Source organism: Pholcus phalangioides, unplaced genomic scaffold (assembly GCF_987345545.1).
Source record: "Pholcus phalangioides strain wild (caught in Gottingen) unplaced genomic scaffold, Ppha-v1.0 ptg000014l_1, whole genome shotgun sequence".
NCBI lineage: Eukaryota > Metazoa > Arthropoda > Arachnida > Araneae > Pholcidae > Pholcus > Pholcus phalangioides.
In genome coordinates this window covers 1,651,571-1,675,392 of record NW_028301607.1, presented here as the reverse complement: position 1 = coordinate 1,675,392, position 23,822 = coordinate 1,651,571, and the positions used below count along the sequence as shown (strand labels likewise).

The 23,822-nt window shown below is 37.0% G+C and overlaps 1 protein-coding gene across 3 annotated transcripts; it reads right to left on the bottom strand.

The window, feature by feature from the left end:
- Positions 1–1,892: 1,892 nt before the first annotated feature.
- On the bottom strand, positions 1,893–23,604 carry LOC149077901 (acetyl-coenzyme A transporter 1). 3 transcript variants are annotated; one of them, XM_089241501.1, is made up of 9 exons: positions 23,415–23,604; positions 19,477–20,054; positions 13,887–14,041; positions 11,682–11,863; positions 8,120–8,304; positions 7,804–7,924; positions 7,481–7,696; positions 6,234–6,393; positions 1,893–3,816 (listed from the first exon to the last, which is right to left on the bottom strand). In XM_089241501.1, the coding sequence occupies exons 2-8, from the start codon at positions 20,025–20,027 to the stop codon at positions 6,235–6,237; spliced, it is 1,569 nt and encodes a 522-aa protein (XP_089097627.1). In that variant the 5' UTR covers positions 20,028–20,054; positions 23,415–23,604; the 3' UTR covers positions 1,893–3,816; position 6,234. The 3 variants fall into 3 exon arrangements, with proteins under 3 accessions (XP_089097627.1, XP_089097628.1, XP_089097629.1); XM_089241502.1 differs by having other exon boundaries at positions 1,906–3,816; positions 23,372–23,595; XM_089241503.1 differs by lacking the exon at positions 23,415–23,604 and adding an exon at positions 23,119–23,220 and having other exon boundaries at positions 1,906–3,816.
- Between the last annotated feature and the right edge of the window lie 218 nt (positions 23,605–23,822).

Sequence of the window (23,822 nt, the reverse complement as noted above, 5' to 3'; positions counted from 1 at the left end):
CGAACAAGTGAAAATAGTTGAACAATTTTGCAGATCAGAAATGTGGCAAATAATTTATGGACCTGGAGAAAATTATAAATAAAAAAGAGGAATAGCAAGGAAACAGATATTTTTTGGATATTATGCCAAGGTGAACTCGGAAGGAAAAATCATCTGGTCTTCGCTGGGACTCAACCCCAACCCCTCTTGAAAACTGGGCCAGCATGCAAAAAGAGCAATAATTTGTGAACCAACAAAAATAAGCTAATGGGAAAGATAATTATCGTGTTGACACAGGAAAATATGAAAGTCACAAAAAATTGAAAATTATTTTTTTCTTGAATAAGATAGTAAGAACTTATGACACTGGCCATTTTAAAGAAAGTAAGTTGATGAATAAAGGAATAGTTTAGGTTCAACAAGCTCCCCAAAGATGGCATTATCAATGAGTATTTATGGCTTTGGCACAGAGACTCTGGCTTGTCCAGATAAATTTGCCCTCCCATATCAACAGGAAAATTAAGGATCAACAAAAGTAAGTAGGAGAAATAATTTGCGCAAAAATAAAAAGAAGAGCAGAATCAATTTGAGAACCGGCAAAAAAAACACATAAAAGGGAGAAACGATTTGTGGGATGGCTAAAAGCAATAGATTTGCGAAATACAAGGAAATGGAAGAAACAATTAGGAAACGCAAAAAGTAAACACAAATGTGAGAAATAATTTGTTTACTACCAATTCAAAATTTGAACAGGCAAGAAGGTAAATATATGGGAGAAATGATTAGCGGACTGGCAAAAAATAAAGATAGAGATGGTATAATTTTTTAATGAATGAAAATTTATGTAGCGGATATGAATCGGTGGAAATGTTTTGCAAACAGGCAGTTGGGAAACACTGGCATAAAGTAACCGAAACTAAAACTCACATTTTAAAAAACGTAGCACATACTGGAGCAGAACTTTAAGGAGTAAACATGATACATACACATATTGCAGAAAATAATAAATTATTACGATTTATCTTACAAAAACTAATTTAGTTTAAATCTTACCACATCAAGGAAACTTCCTGCTCTGACTTTGCATGCACATCTTAACAACTTCAATGGTTCTCCAATTACTTTAGAACCACCAATAACGAAAAGCATCAAGTTACTAAGAGCGAGAATCACTTGGGGTGTGTATATCAGAGATGCCTTTAGGTGTGTGCGACAGGTGTGGTCTCGCACTGGGCCCCACACTTATGGTAAATTCTGAGTTTTCATTAAATCTGGAATTATTTATTCTATCTATGCTGAATTTTCATGGGTGCTGATTATTATTTATCCGAGGATGATGTCACTCTCCGCTATCCATACAAAGAGGTTTTTGACAGTTGGTTGATGCAAAGACATATTTTTGGAAAGGGAGAAAATTGCTGTCGAGATATTGGTTGCCTTTGTAGTCTGGTGGTCTATGGCATTCACCCACAAAGTGAAAGGACGTGGGTTCAATTTCACACAGGGGAAGTTGCATTTTTCTCTTTCCAAAAATATATCTTTGCATCACCTTCGACTGGTATTATTATCTGTTAATTATTTTTCTCATGTTCAATTCATCTCACAATTCTGAATTTACAATAATTCTCAAACAATTTCTTTCATTCGATCATTTAAATTTTCATCAATTTTTGTTAATTCAATTTTAATTGTGTCTCTACTTATTTGTATGGAATTTTTTTCACCACTTTGGATGTGGCGATTCCCTCTTTTCCACAGAACATATAAAATCAGGGCTATGGGCCCTGGAATTATTAAGATGCCTCTGGCATATTATTTTCGCACCGGGCCCCCGCAGTCTCATAAGGGCAGCCTTGGTGTATATCTCGCTAGAAATTTCAAATTAGAGCAAATGAAACATACACAAAATATTAAAAACTCTACTTGCAATGTTTTTCTTTTAATTTTGTATTCAGACTCAAATTCCATTATATTTGTGCCAATAAATTAAATTTCATAAATATAATAGGTAGATTTCACTGCATCATTGTATAAAATGGATATCATTCCGAATATGTGTATAAATTATTCCATTGAAAAAGAATGGTATTGAAAAAAGTAAAATAAATAAAGCAATATTATAACAAAAAACTTGTTAAATTTTCATTCATACTTTGCAATCTTCAACCGTTTACGTGAACTCAAAAAGTTTTGACAAAAAAAAAATATATAATGCCGGAGAGTATTTTGTTTAAGATGTCATGTTTCTCGAATTCAGGGTTGTTATATCTTTTTTTTTTTTATCAAGATGTGCGACATGACAATAAATTGATAAAAATTGGTTCGTTCATGTGACACAACAACTTCTTACAAATAAATAATCACCACAAACATTTGTAAAAGACAGTTTCAAAGTTGTGAACTATAAGTTTTTCTGGAATGTTATACATCAAAATAATGAAACATCTGGTACAAAGTGATAATCCTTCGCTCATGATAAACATTGGCGTACACGCAGGAAGGGGGTATATAGTGTTATTTTTCCCCATGAAATAACACTATAATCCTGGGTGGGGGGGGGGGGGGGTTTATAATTCCCCCCCCCCCAGATGTTATAGATGTCCCAGAAGATTATAGTGTTATTTTGCGGGGGGAAATATAAACTCACCTTCTTGAGAATATATTTGGTACGCAAATGATAATAAATATCAATATGTTAATTGAATATGTACATACAGGATGACTATAAAATAACTTTGCCAATATACGAGTTTCCGAGTTTCACAAAAAATCATGGAATGTGAATGAAATTCGAGATATAGGTGTTTCAGAATGTACCCTCGAGCATGAGAAGAAAACAGCAAAACACTAACTCTCGTGGGTACGATTACAGCATCAAAATTTTGAAAAAAGCAAATAGCAATTCATTTTTATGCATCGCGAAGTGATTTGGCTCAGTAAAAAACCATAAATGGTGAAATGGTACTTGAAGTGTGATAAACGACATCACTAGATGCCGACACAAAGAAATATATGGAAACAACTAATGCAGATCACGTCACTGCTGCAGGATGTCCTCCGCAAGCAAAAAGTCAGTGCGCCAACTCCTTGGTTGTGATCTGCATCCTGCACTGGCCTTTATGTTGCTACAGGTAATGTTCCAATGCACTCACTGTTCAATTCACACATAAAAGTGAGTGTTGCCATTAGAATTTTTTGAAATTTTATTGCTGTGATCGCAATTGCAAGAGCTTTTTATCTTTAAATTTCATTTGCATTCACAGATTTTTGAGATTGCTAGAGACTCTATATCAACAAAGTTATTTTATGACCACCCTGTATATAAAATGTTATATATAAATAACACAAATTGATTCTCCTGTATACAGTCATTTACATCTTACAGGTATTTTCAAGGTAATGTCAGCTTTATCATGTTTCCAGCCCTTGTTGCAACAACATACAATAGGATATTATTTTAACACAGAAAAACCCATCCACTGCCACCATGACTTTTCATAAATATGACAATTTTGGTAGCCTGCGCAGTACGAACTAACAATGTTTAACTACTGGATATATATCTATATATATAACAAAAAAAGATTATAATGAACAATAAAATAAAAATATGATCTTCACTCTTGAGTATTTGGATGTAGTTTATGGCCGTCAATGAATGAAGCCGTAGCTCATGGCTGGAAACCAAACAAGATATGAATCGAGAGGCTTGATGTTCGTCAGCATATAACATAAACAGAACATTTAAAATACAAGGAATCCATTCATCTAGAGTTTGATCGATATCACAGCAATCTGAGAAACAACTGGTTTCTTGAGACGTTACAAGATTGAAACCTAGAGGAGGCAAGATTATAAACTAGAGTTATTGAACCGTCTGGTAAATATCACAAAAAGGTATAACTTAATACAGTGGGAACTCTGGATAATGGATGCCGTGGGACTGAAAAAAAATTCATCTGCTACTGGGAAGTGTCCATTAATGTATAGCAAAATGCATTGAGACCCTGTTCCACATACTTTAGAAATGTCTATAAACAGGACGTGTCCAATAATGAAAAGTATCTATTATAGAGGTTCCACTTTATTATATACTAGCTATAATATACCTGGTGCTGCCAGAGTTTTCTTCAATTACTGGGAGGATTTAAAAAGTGGCAAATCATTATAAAGGCATAAACTATTATACACAATGCTGGCAGCATCAAAGAAATGGCAGACCATCATAAAGGCATGTCTGAAATGCATTGTTTAAGTATCACAGTAACCAAAGTAAACATTCCGAAAGTGGCTGTTGAGGCTCAGAAATCACTGTTGCCCAACAGATTTTTGCTTATTTTGGGCATTTGCCCAGCTCTGGCGAACATTTAAAATGGCCTATCATTCAAATCTGGTTTTGTATTTATGCAAAATTTTGTAAAAGTGTAAATTTTTGTAAAAATAAAACACACACACAGACAATCAATTTTATATGCATAGATTTTGGGACAAAAACATTTGACCACAAAAGAAAATTAAAAAATTTGCATTATCTACTATCAAAACTGGGATTCACAGACCCTTAGGGATTCCTCGGAAATTTTTCTGGGGATCTGAGGCCTTACATAAGAAAATGATTCACTCACTGTTTTTACACTACTATATAATAATTATTTTGCAAATGGGGTTTGTGGGCTTCATTTAATTGGCACAGAGGGTCTGTTGACTTCATGTCATTGGCACAAAGGGTCCACAGAATCTTAACTTTTTGTGTTCTGCAGATTGCATCATCATAAGTGATACGTTCAAATGCAACTAATAGACATCTATATTTGTTATGAGCATTTTCCTTCATTCCCCCCACCCCTAATTTAAGAAAAAAAAAACTTTGCTTGTTGTTAACGATGAGTCCACAGACTCTTTGGGGGTCCTTGGAGAGATAAGAGAACACAAATTTGAATGAGAAAATGATTGATTCATTGTTTTCACATTACTATATACTGAATATTATTTTGTAAAGAGGGGGTCTGTAGACTACATCTTATTGGCATAAAAAGTCCATGGGACACAAGGGGTTAAGAACCCTTGAATCAGATAATTCTTAACCTTTGTTCTGTGGATTGTATTGCCATGTGTTACATTTGCATACAAGTAACAGACATATTGCTTATGGGTATTTTTTCTGCAATTTATTGCAGTTCTGATCAATCATTCCATTAATTTCCATGATATCTTAACAGTGATGTCTCTCATGCGAGTGTACCAGAAATTTCAGAGAAAAAGACTTGTACAAGTTCAATTCATGAACCCCAAGTGTATGGGTGTTCATGAATTGAGTTCCTTTACTCATTATAAGGACACAGGTTCTTTAAAAACTTGAGTTCTAAGGATTCCCTCAAAGCAGAATACGACAAAAACTGAAATGTACATCACAGAACAATCTCAGGAAGAATTTTACTAAAAGTATACAAAACAGTATTAGGGAATATTTACCACTACTGCCTAAACTATAGATGCACCTTGTGTACACACATTCCTCTTTGTAGAATTTCTAATTATCGATACTTCCAAGGAGAGATGCCACTCTCTGCTATCCATACAATGGTTTTTGACAGCAGGTTGATGCAGACATGAATTCAGGAAAGAAAAAATTCAACTGCCCTTGTGGGGGAATCAAACCCACATCCTCTCACTTGCCAGCACAACTAGAGTGCTCACCCAGCAAGTGAGAGGACATGGATTCAGTTCCCCGCTGCTGAAAACCTTTGAATCCGTACGTGTCAGAATTTGTGTTATGAGTTGTATGTGTGGCCCTTAACATATTTATGTTGTGAAAGTTGTGCTTGTTGGTACTTGTCGTCTTCCATATTTTGAAAAGAAAATAGCAAAGGTCTGAATTTTCATGTTATGTTAGTATCACACTATTTTGCAGCACACTAACTCTGATCATATTGCTATATAGTAATTCCCTGCCGACACAGTCAGGTGTTGAATGAAGATGCCATCTATCAGTGGCTGCCCCAGGCTTGGTGGGTGAAGAGCTTGCTTAACCTACCGTGCCAAGTAGTATCATGCTGAAAAAGTCTGCCTGCTCTACTGTGAGACTTTTTCAAAAATGAAAGGAATATTGCCCGGATTGACTGTGATATTTTAACGCCCAACTAAAAATTAGCCAAGATACTGGAGCAGATCTTTCAAACTGGGATGAATCGGTCAACTTGAATTATAGTCTCTAAACTTTGTTCAGAATTAAATATCGACAAAAACAAATGTACCTTAAGAAATGGCCCATGCAGTGGGCGGGAGTTGCTGTAGGCGTTGCGCTGCTGGCTTTCCCCATTTGAGCCACATCAAGCCTATGAGTATGCAAGCCCCGGTTTCAATGTAATATCCATCACTCACTATTGCACAGTGATGCCCCGCTTTTTCACATTGCTGGAGAAAGAAATATAATGAAAACCATTATCTACCAATGAAACTGTAAAAAAAAATGTATTATTAAATCTATGAGGCCGTTCCAGTATTATATAAGCAAATTTTTAGCTATTTTTGACCCTCTCCCTTGTCGCAAAATTTCGTCATCAGCTCTGCCCCTCTGAATCTTAACGCATATTGGTGGGATCAGAAACGTACACGGGAGAGGGGGGCTTGTGCCCTCCCTCCCCGACGATCAAAAATTTATTATTTAATGCAAAAAAATATTTTTTAATTGAAATTTAAGAAGAAAATACCTACATATGTTATTATAATCAATTTCTGTTATTTTGAAGGCCATGAACTCAAAATTTATCTTTAATAAATTCATTGCAACCCACCCGCTAAGCCATATAATGATAAATCGCATAGTGGCCCTTGGCCCGCGTACCAAATATGGTCCTAGGGGTTATCTGATATGGCCTGCTCTCCTCAAATCTAATTTTGTAAAAATTAACTAAGCAGCACATTTACAGATCGCTTTAGTGTCACGTGGTACAATTCCAGAACATTTAATCGGCCCGTGGGACATTTTCAGATCACGTAAATGACCCGGGACACAGTTCCACAACACTTTAGCGATCCGTGACACATATAGAGATCCCTTGAGTGACATGTGACGTAGTTAAAGAGCACTTTAGTGGCCCCCAGTGCTGTTCTACATAACTCAAGTCAACCACAGTGCATTCTCAGATTATTTAAGTGATCTGCGGCATATAATTACGGATCACTTGAGTGATGAATGGCACAGTTCCCGAGCACTTAAGTGACTCAGGCCCATTTCCAGATCACTCGGATTCGCGAAACATTTAGAGATCATTAAAGAGGCTCTGTAGGGCAGTTACCAATAGTGGGACTTGAAGTGCCCACAAACTATCGAAAGGCTTTTTTAGTTTTTGGCACACATTTGCTGTTAATGCAAAGCATTATTTGCTGTTTAGAACAGCATCAGAATTTTGAATTGCTATAGCAGAAATGAAAGAAATTAAGAGTCGCTACTGGATTATCATGCATTAAAAATGAAAATATCAAGTGATTTTTTCCTTACAGCAGCCAGTTCTTTGGTGTTGCAGCTCATATTTGCTGCATTCTCGCATACCTTTGTGGTGAGGGAATCTACCCACCACAGAGCCAGAGTAGGTGGCCAGTTCCCACCAAGATTGCAGACAGTATTCAAAAGTGTCATGTAGGTGCCGCCGATCGCCGGGTCACTGATTTTAGCGAAGAATGCCATGACTGCCACAAACATACAATACAAAGAAAGCTGTGAACATAAAATAGAGGGGTATAAGCATCAAACTATTGATACAAAATCTCTATTACACGAGATGAAACCACTCAAGGTATGACACTACTTGGCGACGTTCTTACCTGATGAATTACATATGCAAGAGTTATCACAACATAGTAGTAGGAAGGAAAGCTCCCATCGCTATACTTTACATAGGTTGTCCACCATAACAATGCAGCAAATATGACGCCAAACAGCAACCTGTTTATAAACATGGTATTCATTGGTTTAATAATAAAAAATTCACCAATGACGATGAAAGTCAAATCATCGTTCAATACAAATAAATATGGAAAAATTATAGACATTCAACATACAGCCGTGAAAAGTCAACAGTGGAAAAAAAATATGTAGCAGAAAACATTTATGATTCTTAAAATGAAATAATGTACAAACCTATATGGATACGCCTTCAAGAAAACAGACAACGGCCGCGGACCAGCAGTATAGCGACTTATTAATATGGGTAAGAAGATCTGTAATGGAACAACTGGAACAGCTATGAGGCCCATGTGCTCTTTCTTTATACCAGCATCGATGAGTTTCAATCCAGTGACACCATCTGTGGCAGCGAAACCTATCTGGTATTTAAAATATATGTATTAACATGATTGCATACATGCAATGCTAGAAATTCTGAATTCACAAACTGAAGTTTTAGCAGTTAGAGGCCATTCAAGTATTACGTAGGCACCCATGCAGGGGGAAGAGGTTTCACATTTGCAAATTTTTTATGTAAAGGAAAAGGGAAGGGTTTCGAATCGTGATCACGGGAGCAATAGGATTAATAAGAAATTGGGAAATGTTCTATAATTTCTGAAAGTATGTATGTACTTAAATAGGAAGGCACTTGCAATCAGGTAGAGAAGTCCCAGAACATCACTTGGCCTGAGGGCCCCCCCATAATGCCGTTAAGTTTTAAAGACATTGGTTATAGCAAGAATGGGAGTAACAAAGTTTGCATGTCGTGGGTGGCAATCTTGAGTGGACGGAAAGTTTTAAGGGGCACAGTTGTTATTAGTTTCTTTGTGGTGGGTGGGGTAGAATACATCTTGTAAAGAGTGTTTTAAGGTAAGCTTTTAAAAAGCAAATATTAAATTAACAGAAACTGATTAAAATAATGTGTAAAGGTATTTTTCTTCAATATTTAATATTTTTTATTTTATGGGGGGGGGGCAAGGGTCCCTTAGGCCGCTGCTCTTGGGGGTCAGCAAAGTCCCCTTGATAGGGAGCAATACCAGTCTAGGAGGGCTTATCCAATTCTTACAAGGGAAGGAGTCAAAAATGTGCAAAGTTCTCCTTACGTAGTACTTAAATGACCCTTTGACAAAGAAAAACTTGAATTATTTATAAATGATCGCACATTAGTTAATAGAAATATGTTTTGTTTCCTTTCTTCTCTTTTTTTCTTATTTCTTAATCTCGAGGGAATCATGTGGATTCGCCAATCAGGGCTACAATTAGATACTGTCAATTCACGATAGCTTGAAAGTTTAAGTCAAAGTTTCCACTCAGCCCCAGAACTTTTTCGGTATTTCAGTGTTCACATTTTCCTTTAGCTTGAAGTTTTCTTCCTTTAAGTCAGATTTTTTGGGGAATGAAAGAAATTTAATAGGCAGCATTTTTTTATAGCATTTAGCAATAGAGTTCAGCAGATTCATTTGCCTGCTTGCAAAATGCAAATGACTTGCTCCCGAAAGAAGAGATAAGCAATCCATGCATTTTTTGACAGAAAATTATCTTATTGCATATACTTCATTTACATAGTTCGTTTAATTTTATGAGTACCATGTATGCGCCTGTTTCCATAAACAGTATGCACGTCTATAGTTTATTTCTATAAATATTCCCATTAATAATTAAATATGATTAAATTTGTGTTTTCAAATTTCTTCATCTTTAGTATGGCATGTTTCACTAATGCGGTAATAGTGCTGTTATTTTAATAAATGTGTCTCTTTCCCACTCTGAAATCGAAATGTTTGATAAGTCAAACTAACGATAACTCAAAGTTTTTGTTGGTTGCTGCATATTCGACTTTTCGAGATCTGACTGTACTTTGTCAGCCAGAGTGTGATCATGCAATTTGGCGACCCCCATATAATGTAAAAGTAGTAGTTAAAGGGTGAATTCAGCACCCCCCTCCCCCCAATCTAGTGTCTGGTGCATCAGACCAGACTAATCTATATATCTGCTGCCCTGTTACCATTAATGCTTGCAAGAACAATTTTTTATTTAGATGTAGGAACGAGTATAGAAAAAAAAAACATTTTTATGTGTTCCATATAACCCTATCACCCTTAACCATCTTAATTCCTCAAGGTTTCATTAATAGTAAATACAGGTCACAGCCATAATACTAAAGAAAATCCATTGTTTCTCAAACTACACAGCAACGTCTTAAACTAGTCATTTTTTACACTCAATTTGGTTATTTAGACTAGGATATCTAATTCTGAGCCAATTTTTAATGCCTCAACAGAGACAACTTGGCAGGGATTGAAACCCTCCCATACCCACACAGTTACAGATTGATGTACTAACTCAGGGGTGGCCAGCCTTTTCCCAAGCCCAACTACAATCAAGCTTACTTTTGATCTGCCTGCCACTGCACGGATTTAAACATGCTGACCATACGTTCCGTTTTATGTAACACGAGCATTACCTCCATTCCTGCAAAATGTTGTTCAGCTCTCCTCTTATTTTTACAAAAATGCTCAGCTTGTTACTCTTTTGAGTTCTAAATTATTTTCATTTTTGAGTCGTAAATTTGATCATCACAATACAGATTGCAAGGCCGTAGCAAGAGGGGGGGGGGGGACTTGGGGTCTGTCCCCCACCGAAATGCAAATGGTCCCTCTTTGAACAAAATTTCTGGCTAGGGGCCTGGAAGATTGTGTATGTGCATATATATCTGTAGAAGCTCATCTTATCAACACCATGTTGGGCATGGACACTGGAACCTGAGGACTTGGGGTTCTTGTCCCCCCCCCCCAAAAAAAATTCATGGATATACAATGCATGTTCCCCCATGCAGACAATCCTGAATCTCGTCACATGGGAAGTCCAGCAACTTTGCCCCTAGATGAAAAACCTAACTGAAATGCATTGAATATTGATCGTTGATCATTTTTGTCGCACCACGGTCATTTTCTGCACACGAGGGCTAATTAGACCGGGACCTACAATTTATTGCCGATTCCGAACGGCAGGCTTGTATTTATACTCATCGAGAGATTGGTGCGCTAACCCCTCGATGGGGGAACTCCCTGCGGTAGCAATTTTTTGCTGCGGTCAAGTCGCCGTTTTTTGTTGTACCCCTGTGTCAGGAATGTTTTCTGACAAGGATGAACCGGGTATCGAACTCGCGACACCTCTAAACATCCTTTGGTACTTAAGGCGAGCATCTTATCGACCGGGCTACCGCGCCCATGCATTGAATATATAATCATCACATAGTTATTATTTTAAGAGTCCCTAACTTGCCAAAAACCATATAGGTTTAGCAGCCGAAACTAGACTATCCTCAATTCATAAAAAAAGGATTGTTTAAAAGTTGGAAAGAATTTCTTTGATCAAAAAATAGAGTAGAATTTCTTTAATGTTTTAAAAGCATTCACGTGCCACTCCTGATACTATGGTGTGCTGCAGGTTGGCCATCCCTGTGCTAATTACATAACGCACAGAAAAATAAAAAATATTTATATGTCAGTATCATTGTATATTTGTGAATTTTTTGTATATTTATTTGTATATTTTCTATGTGTTTATTTGTATACAGGGTTTCGGGTTACAGGAGATCTGGGGGACCCAGGGGATTCTAGAGCACACACACACACTTCTGGCACAACTCAATCGGTAGTAAATTGTCTATGGTGATAGACAGGAGTTGTGCTTGGTATGAATGAATATAATCAGTGAATTAAATTTGATTGTACTTGAAAAAAAAACTGCTTACTTTGCATGTCATTAGTAGAGCTATAACAGTCCAAATACTCCGAAGACCCAAAATACGATACAGCATTTTATAAGTTTCAAATATCCCAAGTTCAGAGCTATCAAATTCATTTCTCTCCTTCTTCAGAATCGCAACCAGGGTGGTTGCAACGAAGAACACATAGCCCCAAAACATGAGAAAACCTTTGGAAATAAAAAGATTAGAGTTTTAAAAACCATGAGAAAAAAATTGCATTTTCCAAAAAATCTGGAATCATAATGAAAAGTTTGTTCGTTACAAGAATGGAAAATACTTCCCATTTTTACAATCATCAATGTTTTGATTCCCAAATGATAATGGCTTGGCCAATCCCACATGCCAGGTTGCCGATGCAACCAAAAACGTGGTATCTGCCTATCTGGGCCTAAAATTGTCTAAGAGCAATTATTAAATTAAAGACTGAGGGCAACACAAATTTTTCTAAATTTTGTCATTGTGTCTACTAGACATATTCTTCTATTGGCCAAACCCTACTGAACAGTGTCCAATGGGACCAAGAGACAATTTTAGCAGATCAGTCACGAACATTGTTTTTCTCTGTCCGTTGCCATCTGGGGGCTATTGTGGTTAACACATTCAAAATCAGGCTATTTTTCCCAAAACTTTCATATAAATTAGGGTATTTTAGTGATATAAAGATACTTCAGCATTATGTGTTAAAACTGTGATGATTATTTTTCTAATTAATACATTTATTGTAATACATTTATTGGAATTTCCACTCATATATATATATAATGTAAATAGTGTACTAGCAAAGGCAAGAATGTACCACTGTAAATATATGATCCTGTTATCTAAGAATTTATCAGGAAAGCGCACACGTGTTGCCAAACAAGAATTCCCACTCTCAAGACAATCCCCAGCTTTTTTAAATGACAATTTTTGTTTCCCGATGCGAATGTGTTGAGTTACTAGCTGAGTTAGGAGCCTGCCCATGTGTGCACATATTCAGCACACACATATGCTCTAAGGGAAGAAAATGTTAGTCCTCTGTGGCTTAATTGTAGATCACTTGCCTGGTCCACGATTGGTTGCAGGTTTGACCTCCAATAGAGGCATGTGAATTTTCTTTCTGAAATGCATCTATATCTCTGCTTGGTCCGGTCTTTGATACTTTGTATTGAACAGTGGAAAGTGACATAGTTTCTCTCTGTCAGGGACTGCTGAGACATTTTATGACTGTGAATCTCAACCAGCATGTCACAGCATTTTTTATGGTGCTACTAAAGTACTTTGAGATTTAGAAAGGGTGAAATGTGCGATATATTCAAAATTTCAAAATTTCTGCGTTGTTGCAAACTTAAAATGTTTCCAAATCCCTGCTTTAGATAGTTGATATTGATTTTATGGTGTGTGTATTCTTTTCTGCCCTTAAACCAGAACTCAAAAAAAAAAATTAGGCACTAGTTGAAATCTCTTGGCAGCCAACAAACTATAGTAAAACTTCTCTTTTGCACACACTTGTGGGACACAATTTGTCCGTAAAAGACAGGTGACCATTAATCAGTGCTTTTTTTTAACGTATACTTTTATTATACACTGGGAAATTGTTTGGCCGTAAAAGAGGGGTGTCTGTTAGAGGGGTTCACTGCATTTATTTTGAAGAAAAATGGTACAAAATAGGCAATTTTTCTTGATGACCCCCCCCCCCCCTTCCATGGTAGATATCAACGCTTGACAAATTAGAAAAAAAATTTCATACCAAGTTATTATTTTTCAAGAGCCAGAGAGTAATAAGACATGGAGAAACTTTTAGGCGCCAATATCAATTTTAAGTTGGTAAACTTGGTGCTATGGACTTGTCAAGCTATAGTAGACATAACATAAACGAGTGATAACAAAACTCAAAAATTTCAGGACATGGACAGAGATATGGGGGGGGGTACATTTATCCCTTCCAGCATCAAAGGCAGAACCAACTGATCCAATATATATATATATATATATATGAACTGACATGATTATGTCCCTTACCCCAGACATTTAAGTCTATCTCCACCTATGTTTCTGGATCCTGCCATTATAAATAAATCATCATGGGTGTTGACCTAACTATCTTCTCCACCCCCCTCCTCCCAAGGCTTTCTCAATTCTGTCTCCTAAACCCTAAACTTATATTTCATTCTATCAGAATAGGGTAGAAAAGAATAGAGTTGTACTTACTTGCAAGAGTCACGATTCCGCCAGTTTGAGGACTTGATCGCAGATATTTGTTGCAGAAACTTTCGGACTCTAGAGCGAGAAACACAACATTACTAAGAAAGAATCCAGCAGTCTGTCCAACAGAATTGCAAGTGGATGCATAGCCAACGTTCTGCCTACATCACAAGTAAAAAAAAGGAAAAATTATCAATAAAAAAGAACTACTTCAAAAATTGACTCGTATCTTAAGTGATATCCATGAAATGCATACAAAAACTGTTACGATTTCTGAAAGACAAGCTGCTATACAAAAAAAAAAAAACACTGAAGAACTTTTTTACACCAAAATATCATACATAGAACTGAAAAATTAATTAATTCTACATTAAATTAATTCAGCAATACTATTTTTTATCTAGCAACTGTATTTCACTCATCATGTAAGTTCAACATTTCAAGAAGCTACTAAAGATTAATGGGTTTACTAAGAATTTTGCCTCAGACACTTTTCCTTTGGCGTGTTTCATCCTCAGTACATTTCACTTGCTTCCTGACCAAGTGAGTAGCCATATCAGGGTTCAGTTTTTGATGTTAAAACCTGTTTTGACGTGACAAGCAATGAAAACTAGTTTAAACTGCCAAAAACTGGTTTGAACCATCAGAAACCTAAATCTTTTGGATAATATTTTGAACACAATAGGTTGATAACTTACTCTTTTGTATATTACAATTTATTTTTAAACAGATTTATTACAATAATCCAAACAAAATATTAATCATAATTTAAAATTTTGAATTTCTTGACAGAGCTAGAACATATATAATTTTATGGTTCATTTTATCTATTGATTACCAGCGTTCAATTTACTAAGCCAAGTAGAGCTTTCTATTCTAAATATGTATGATGGGTTTTAAATCTCAGACACTTACCAGTATTAAAACACTCAAAAACTTAATTGTCAATGTTGTCATTCTTAGTTTTGTGCTTTGAATAAGTTATAAGAGCTTTTCTTGAGCATCATATGCAATCGGCACTGTTAAATTAAAGGACATTTTAGTCCGACAATTTAGTATTTTTATTGCTAGCTATATTCTGATGTTACAGGCCCTCCTGGCCTTTCAGTAGGGAACTTATTACTAATCTAAACTGGATGTAATCCACGTGGGACGAAGATAAAGCTAATTTCTAGCAAGTCAAGATGGGTTCTGACACTTATTCACATACACTGATGTGCAAAAGTTAAGAACGCAGCTGAAAAAATAGAGGTCAAGTACTCTTTATGGATGAAAGCAGATTAAGTCTGACCAGAGATTCTGGATGCATACACATCTGGAGAAAGTGGGAAACACAAGCAATAACCCCTTCCAACATCATCGAAAGGAACAGGTTTTGAGGTGGCTGAGTTCTTGTTTAAAAAGGTATCATGCTTGGTACCCATACATCTTCCAAGGAGTTTCAGTCACAAGTGCCTGCTATTGTACCACGGTTCTCCTTCCTTACGTGAGTTTTTTAGAGGTGCTATGGGTCCTCAGTTCCTCTTCATGGAGGACAATGCTACACCTCATCGTACAGGGGCTGTTGGAGAGTGAAGATTTTCAACACAGTGATTGGCCAGCAAAGTTTCCAGATCTACATCCAATCTAACATGTGTAACACACTCTAAACCAGACATCTTCAACCCATTGCTCGCGAGCATTACAGTGCTGTCTGAAGCACCCAGAGTGCTCAATGTCATGTGCGATTTCATGCTCGCAAGCACTCGATCAACATTCCAATTGAACACCTTGTACTAATTGCATTCAAGGACTGAAATCACCTTGATTTCATTCATTCATGTCAAACTTGCCGTGAAGGTGCTCTGCTTTTGATGATGGGTACAGAAAATGATCGCGAGTGGGAAAAGGTTGAAGAACTCTGCTCTAAATACATGCTTGGCAGCATGCCGCCAGCAATGATTCCAGCTGCGATTGGCGCTACAACAGGAAAGGGCAGCAATACCTCAACAGTTTGTTGACAATTGTACTCATCATGAGCAGACAATGTAAATCCTGCATAGCAGTTGGGAGGGGGGGGGGGTGACTCATACCTTCTGCTAAAGGTTGGATTTTCCTTGCCAGTCACTTTTCATATGGGTGTTTCGGTCTTCTATGCAGTTGTGCTTGGAGCTAATTTTTCAATAAAATTCTTTTTCATCCTTTCAATTTATTTTATTTTTTTGGAAAGTTTTGTTTACTCTTTTCCCATGTTCTCACATCTTGGAATCTTATGGTATTACTAGCTACAATACCCGGCGCTGCCCGGGTTTTCTTCAATGAGCCTTTTTGGATCATGCGATATCTCCCTCTTTCTTTGAGGGACATGCAAACCGTGTCTAAGTTAACCAATATGGCGACGTCCTGCACGACTCATGAAATAAACAAATCTAAAGAAACGTAGAAATGAATAGTCCCCCCCCCCTTTTTTTTTTATGGGTGTTAGGTATTTCGATTCCCTCCCCCTGAACTTCAAGTTATCTATTTCTGCCTGTTTCAGCTTCCAAAAATGCTTAATTAAAGCTGTGGAATTTTTTCGATGCACTTTACGGGGCCCATAACTAATTTAGAAACATCCTAAACTATATGAATTTATGCAAATAAATATCAAAAGACAATACGGAGACATTAATTTTCATGATTGAGAAGATATAAATAAAAAGTTTAAATCAATGTTATTACATGGATATCCAACTCAAAAGTAGATCCGGCAAATTATTCATATTTTTAATTTTCTGGGCTTCGTATCTCCAAGTGAATTCAATATTTCAAAAATCGAGAATTCAATTTAATTTTTAAAATTATTGATGTGGCAGGAAACCCCCCCCCCCCACTAAATTTCCGTATTTATGCAGTTAAATCGGCAATTTTAATACTGATTTCTATGAGGATCACCCTTTTCCTGACCCTCGAAGCGATGATGGTGATGATTATGACGTCTATTCAAAAAGCCTCATTACTGAGAGTATTGAAAATGTGGCAAACCATTATAAAGGCATAAACACGTCTGAAACTCATCGCTAGGGGACCACGGTAACCAAAGTAAACGTTCGGAAAGTGATTGTTGAGGCCCAAAAACCATTGTTGCCGGACAGTTTTTTGCCCATTTGGGGCATTTGCCCTGGTCTGACGAAATTTTAAAGTAGCCTATCGTTCAAGTCGGGTCCCATTTGGTATATATGCAAAATTTGGTGACGATCGATCTAAAATCGTAGATTTGTATAGAGAACATACACACACACACACACACAGAAAATCAATTTTATATATATAGATTTGTGTCGATTCAGAACACTTTTCCCCTACGTTGCATTGGAAAATTTTTCTCATCCTTAATTTTTGCACACCAGTGTATCCAGGTATATCTATGGCAGGATGTTTCTCAAAATTTGTGCACATCATAGTTTATGAATGATTTTATAAATTATAAATTTTATTTAAAAAAAAAAAAAAACAGACATGGGTGGAGATATGGGGGGAGGGGGTGATGCAACCAGCATCAATGGCGAAGCCAACTGATATAATGTAGTCGAATATGTATAATGTATATGGATTATTGACATCATCGTGCCCCCCTTCCACAGTCTTTCAAGCTTCTCTCTGCCTATGATAACATTAAACTTATGAATTTTGAAACATAAAAGTTAAAAAAAAAACTAAGAATTTACAATAAATGTTGAACATGCTGGCTTTTTTCACGGACACATACACACATTAATTTTACCAGATTGCTCAAGACTTTATGAAGTCAGTGAGAATTAATGTCTGATATTGCATTAATGACATGTCAGTCATTACCAAGTTCATCAATCGTATGTTGATTATTGCAATATGCCGTATTTTTGAGATTGCACCAAAGAAAAAAGTCCCAGGGTTGTAAGTCAGGTAAAAGAGACTGAGGCCCCACAATCTGACAGCATGATGTAGGCGTGCCAAACACAATTTTCTTTTTATCATCGAAGGGCTGTTCATGAACAATATGAGGTTTCTTAGTTAGACCAATACCAAAATATTGGGCAATCATAAAAATATAGCATGCTGCGATGATTCACATATGATTGATGAACTCAAGACTAACATCATCAATGCAATATCACATAGGCCTATCAATTCCCACAAACTTTGTAATGGTCTTGAGCAATCTCATAAAAAAAATATGCGTGTGTGTCCGTGAAAAAGGCCAGCGTTTTCAACATTCATATGAAATTCAAATTCATATTTTATGTTATAATAGTTCATATTCATTCACAAAAAAACATTCACAAACTATGATGAGCATGAATTTTGAAATAGGGTGCAGTTAGCCCAGGTCGATAAGACACTTGCCTAAAGTACCAAGGGATGTTTAGAGGTGTCGAGAGTTCAATACCCAGTTCGTCCTTGTCAGAAAACTTTCCTGACATAGCAGTACAACAGAAACGCCGAAGCGACCACAGAAAAAATTGCTACCGCAGGGAGTCCCCTATCAAGAGGTTAGTGCACCAATCTCTTGAAGAGTATAAAAAACAAGCCTGCTGTTCGGAATCGACAATAAATTGTAGGTCCTGGTCTAATTAGCCCTTGTGTGCAGAAAATGGCCGTGGTGCGACAAAAATGATCAATGAATTTTGAAATTACTTGTAGGCCCTATATATCCACAAATCTATAAGTGAGATGAGACTTTGCTATGCCACGTCACATTGAACTATTCTACTTTTAGGGAAAGGCAAACATGAAAGCTCAGTCGCTGATAAGCAGTTCTTGATGTGCAATTTCATAGCAACTGCACATCAGGAATTGCGATTTCAAAGAATCGTCCAAAACATGACATGACACACCACGTCTAATCTTGTTGCTTGTAGGACTATACTTCAGCATTTTGCAGTTAGGATTCTAGAATCATAAAGCACATTAATTGGGGGGGAAAGACTTTTTTACAATGCTTGTTTATAGGCATGATGCATGCTATACGTCAAGGATTCATAAATTACAGGTTTTGACAATTTTCTTTTCACTTTCTGGAATCACACCTACTCATCCCTGAATACTTCTTTCAATGTGATAAGTAGGAGTTTTACCACTGTGTTCCCCCTCCGCCCCAGTGGTCCCAGACCTGGTGCTCAACTTTATATAAGCATTCAGATAAGCAAAAATTAGTTTGTAAAATTAAGCGTCGACCGTATAAGTTGCTATGGAACAATTGTAACTCTCATTAGGCCTATACAATGATGTGGTTTTGAGGTACAATTTTAGAAGGTACAAGGGAAAGGCAAACATGAAAGCTTGGTCGCTGATAAGCAATTCTTGCAAAATTGCTTTGCTTAAAAGAAAAGAATCGTCCAAAACATGACATCAAGTCTTAGTATCATCTTGTTGCTTGTAGGACTATGCTTTTGCATTTTACAGTTAGGATTTTAGAGAATCAAAGAGTACATTAAGATCTGTAAAAAGATTTTTGTAACCTCCGTCTATTTTTACGCTCAATGTTCATTCAAATCAATCTACACAAAGCAAGTAGACAAATATTTTTGCATAAGCTGAATCGTGACCAATTTATAAATAAGGAATTGACATTTTTTTGGTTTGTTTCATATATTACCTCGATAACATAGTAAGTGCCCAACCATCTACTGCTATATCCTGCGTAGCAGCTAACATGTTCATGAGGAAAAATGCACACATCAGAGGGAACACATTCGGTACAGAAGAATTGTCACCGAGCAGAGCATCAACATTTCTCGAAAGGATGAGCATAGCCAATCCTATCATATATTGTGTCGGAATGAGCCATGATTTTCTACGTCCAACAAATGAGCAGTGCAGGGAGTCCACGATAGGTGCCCACAGGATTTTCACGCTGAAAGGCCAATAAGCGAAGCTAAAAATCGCCTGGTCTTTATAACTGATGTTACGATTTTGAAGTATCAATGGAACACTGTACGACAGGCCGAGAGGAATGCCCTGAAGGACGTAGAGGAATACTAGCAGCAATATGTTAATTTTATCATTCTTCAATCTAACGAGCAACGGTTCGTCTTTTCTCTTCTTGTCTTCGCTGTCGTCTTCGTGGAACGAGACATTCTTCTCGCAGCTGTCCAATCTCCTGGCGGCCACATCTGCTTCTCCTATTCTGAGCCGCTTCCTATCCATATTACTATTACTCTGTATGACTTGACCCTAAATCAAGAAAATATTTTTATAAATTATTCATTTTTACACAATACATTTTCACTTAAACATTTCTAGCAGGCAAACGTGCACATAGCATAGCTGCCAATTTCGGGAAATTAGAATCTGGGTGAATTTTCAGCAGATCCGAATTCCATATAAAAACAAATATAAAAAGAATTCTTGAAAAACAAAGAAGGGATTTCTCAAAAATCAAAATGAAATTGTAAGGATATTTTTACATTTTGAAGAAACATGAAGTCCTCCAAACTATCACCATTTAGCACCAAGGCGCCAGTCATCACCTGAATAACATGCGATTACTGCACTCAAATGAAACCAAAATCAAGCCTAAAAATTGGATACACAGGTTTGATGGAAACTGGTGGTTTTTAGATACACGCATCTCATCATCAAGTCGATTCAAATGTTCTGTGGGCCACAATTCAGCCACAGGCTGCAGCTGAATTGCCACTGTGTTTATTTGGCAAATTTTACCTTTTTTCTGAGGAAATTATACATTTCTTCGCGATACAAAAGTGACAGTTTCGCTGAATAACATTAAAGTTGAACCTTGTTAACACCTAACTGGAAAAAATCATTTCATGCTAATTAGTTTTGTGCTATCCAATAAACATAAAAAAATATTAAGGTTAAAATGGTATTCTGTGTTAATGTACGCTTACGACATCATTTTCTGAATCGAAGCAATGTCTTTTTTTTTTCAGGTAAATTCTTCAGTAATTTGTAATCTTTCCCCTAAAAAGTTTTTTTTTCACCACAGTTGAACTCCAAGATATAAAAATATTTTGGAAATAACGGAAGATGTGGTAAAAATTCTGGAGATTTGGCAGCTATTCAAATATACAAGCTGTGCTACATTTATGTGACCGCCAGCTCATATCTGAATATATATACTGCAAAACCTCTAACAGCCACCTCCAAACAATGGATACATTTTATTGGAGCCGAACACACTTCATAGACTAATAAAAAAAGTAGCCTCCCAACAACAATTTGTGAACAACGCCCACTTTCAACAAGGAGTTGGAAAAGAGATATGCATATCGCAATGAGAAAAATAATTTTCAAGGAATTCTTCCCCTCCCCAAACTCTATGGGTGGGAAATATTATGAGCATTTTTTTTTTGTGCGAGGCTTCTATTTTTCTAGAAATGCATGAGGGACTCTCACACGATGCCAAGGCCCCCACCTGACCGGCATACAGCCCTGCAACAATTCTCATCATTTTTTGTTTTTTCACGCTATAAATTCACTATATAGGGGTCCTGCTCAAGTATGTGGGAGGAGCATGCACAGTTCATATTTATAACAATGGCAACGCTATAGTATAACCCCTCTTTTTTTTTTTTTTTGGAGACTTTTTTTTCTTTGGTGATTTCGTTTTTAGCCTGTACGGGTTTATCTTCATGATTGGTGATAATCGACGATTTTCTTTCATTGGTATTTTTCCCCCCACTGGCTATTATTATTAGTCTCAACCCCCCCCCCCCCCACACTTCCTAGTCCGAGTATGTCATTGTTTTTTTTGGTTTAACGGCCATGTGTTATCCCCTTTGGCAAAGTGTTGATTTTTTTCTCTTTAGTAAGACGTCTGAAAGCACGACTTCATTTCATTCTCCGCAGCTTCTCGTCATGCTTGCGGACATTTTTCTCTATAAAGAAAGAAATTATCAACACACAGCCAAAAGGGATTATAGGTGACCAAAAAATAAGTATGAGCGCCTAAAATTTTTTTGTATGTGGCTACTTAATTGGAGTCAGGACAACACAAACTTTTTGGAGTTCAACAACATAAACAATCCGCCACTACTTAACCATACATGCACTTCATACACGTTCCTCCACAGAATTTCTAGCAAATCAGTACATGCAGGTAATGCGTTGTGTGCATATGCATGTCCTAAACATATTCGTGCCTTCACAGGTTTGCTTGTTTCCTGTTCTTTCTGGCACTGGAACAGCTGTCGTATGGTCCGCCACTTGGCGATTTTTGGCGCCGAACATGTCTGATGGCCTTGGCGACTCGCCGCCAAGGCCGTCAGACACTACGGACGCCGAGAAAAAAAATCACCTTCGTGCAAAACATAATAGAAATCACCAAGCATAAATATAGAAAAAAATACCAGTTAAAAAAAATAACATCTGGACCATTTTTTTTAATAATAAACAGATCCATGCATTAAAACTAAAACCCGGACCCCCTTTTTTTAACAATAAACGGGTCCGGCATGTTGAATAAATAAATAAATATTCTATGCATTAAAACTAAAACCCGGACCCTTTTTTAATAATATAATAATAAACGGATCCGGGCATGAAAAATTCTGTAGGTGCATTTTAAATAATAAACTGATAAGACAGAAGGCATGGCAATGGATGAATAAATAATATATAGAACGAATTAATAAAACGGTACGATATAACCTGACCAGATAATAATCCAAATGACTTGAGCTACAGAAGGGATAAATAATAATCCAAGAGAGAGACGCGCTGGAAATAAAACAACAGCTGTTTTGAATTTTTGAAAAAACGCGGTGAACAAAAGAAAAATCCTGTTCGGTGAAGTCAGCGCCATCTAGTATCACCCAGCGAAAATGGAAAAGATGTTAAAAAACACGGCAACCCAGAGCCCCACTATGACGGTCTTGGCGACTTATTGCGAGAAAAAAGTCGCCAAAGTTGTGGGGGACCATACTGCATCTGTTCCCAGGGCTGGACAAATCCCAGGCGCCAGCTCGCAATGACGACTAAAAAATTGATATTGGAACCTAAAATTTTTTTCGTGTAGTTATTGAACTGTGCGGGCTGATAGCAGCACAAAATGTTTGGAATTTATACCAGCGTATTGTCCAGCCATGGATACTATGGCTATTGCCAACCTTTCATACTCTCCCCCCCCCCCTCCATTGCTGATCATTTCTCACATACCCTCAATAGCTGGTCACATACATAGAGTGCAAACCACTGACATATAACACCGAAGAATTTCTTTCCTTACTAATAACAATCCCACATAAATTTCAAATAGTATCAATTGGAAACATACAAAAACGTAACGATATAATCCAGCCATGTAATAATAACATCTCCTTCGAAACATTACAATAATCTCAATCAATATGCACACATATGCTACACAAGCATCATCTAAATAAAGTGTTGAAAATGTCAAATGAGGACCGAGTTTAAAACAGTACACTGTGACGTGTAATAATAATAATACTAATAAAATATTCCCATGGATTCCCATCAAATATTTACATTGAAATAAGCCGGCTGTAAAAAAAAAAAAAACGTACACAAATGTAAAAAGCTCGTGACTCCCTCCAGCGGTGGACTTACCAGTTTCTAATATGGAGGATTCCCCACGTGAGGGAGACGTAAAAATAAAATATTGAGAAACGAAAGAGTTTCGTTTGTGTACACAGCGGGGTTTTGGATGGGAGAAGAGACAGTTCTCTTCTATTTTTTCATATGGTGACCAGCGTCGCGTGTAAACAAACGTGTACTTCTGCTTTTCGATCATTATTATACAAGATTACGGGCTTCTGCGGCTTTTTGCCTGTGGAATCTGGAGGTATTCTCAGTAGTGACGATGATGCTAGACTGGCCATATCTCCACGAAAAAAAAGAAGTAAAATTCGCAGGTATTATCTAAAATACCATGAACAAAGCCACCCACCCTTGGGGGAGTGTGCGGCAGGTGCTGTTGTACCGGGCACCGCCAACACCTTCTAAAGCAGCCTGCTC

Excerpts from the sequence above, each read along its gene's own strand:
- LOC149077901 (XM_089241503.1), bottom strand. The coding sequence starts at position 23,172 with ATGTTTCGAAGGAGATGTTATTATTACATGGCTGGATTATATCGTTAC. Across the intron at positions 14,042-19,476 it reads GCACTTACTATGTTATCGAG|GCAGAACGTTGGCTATGCAT; the intron begins GTAATATATGAA and ends CTTGTGATGTAG. Across the intron at positions 11,864-13,886 it reads CGGAATCGTGACTCTTGCAA|GTTTTCTCATGTTTTGGGGC; the intron begins GTAAGTACAACT and ends TTATTTCCAAAG.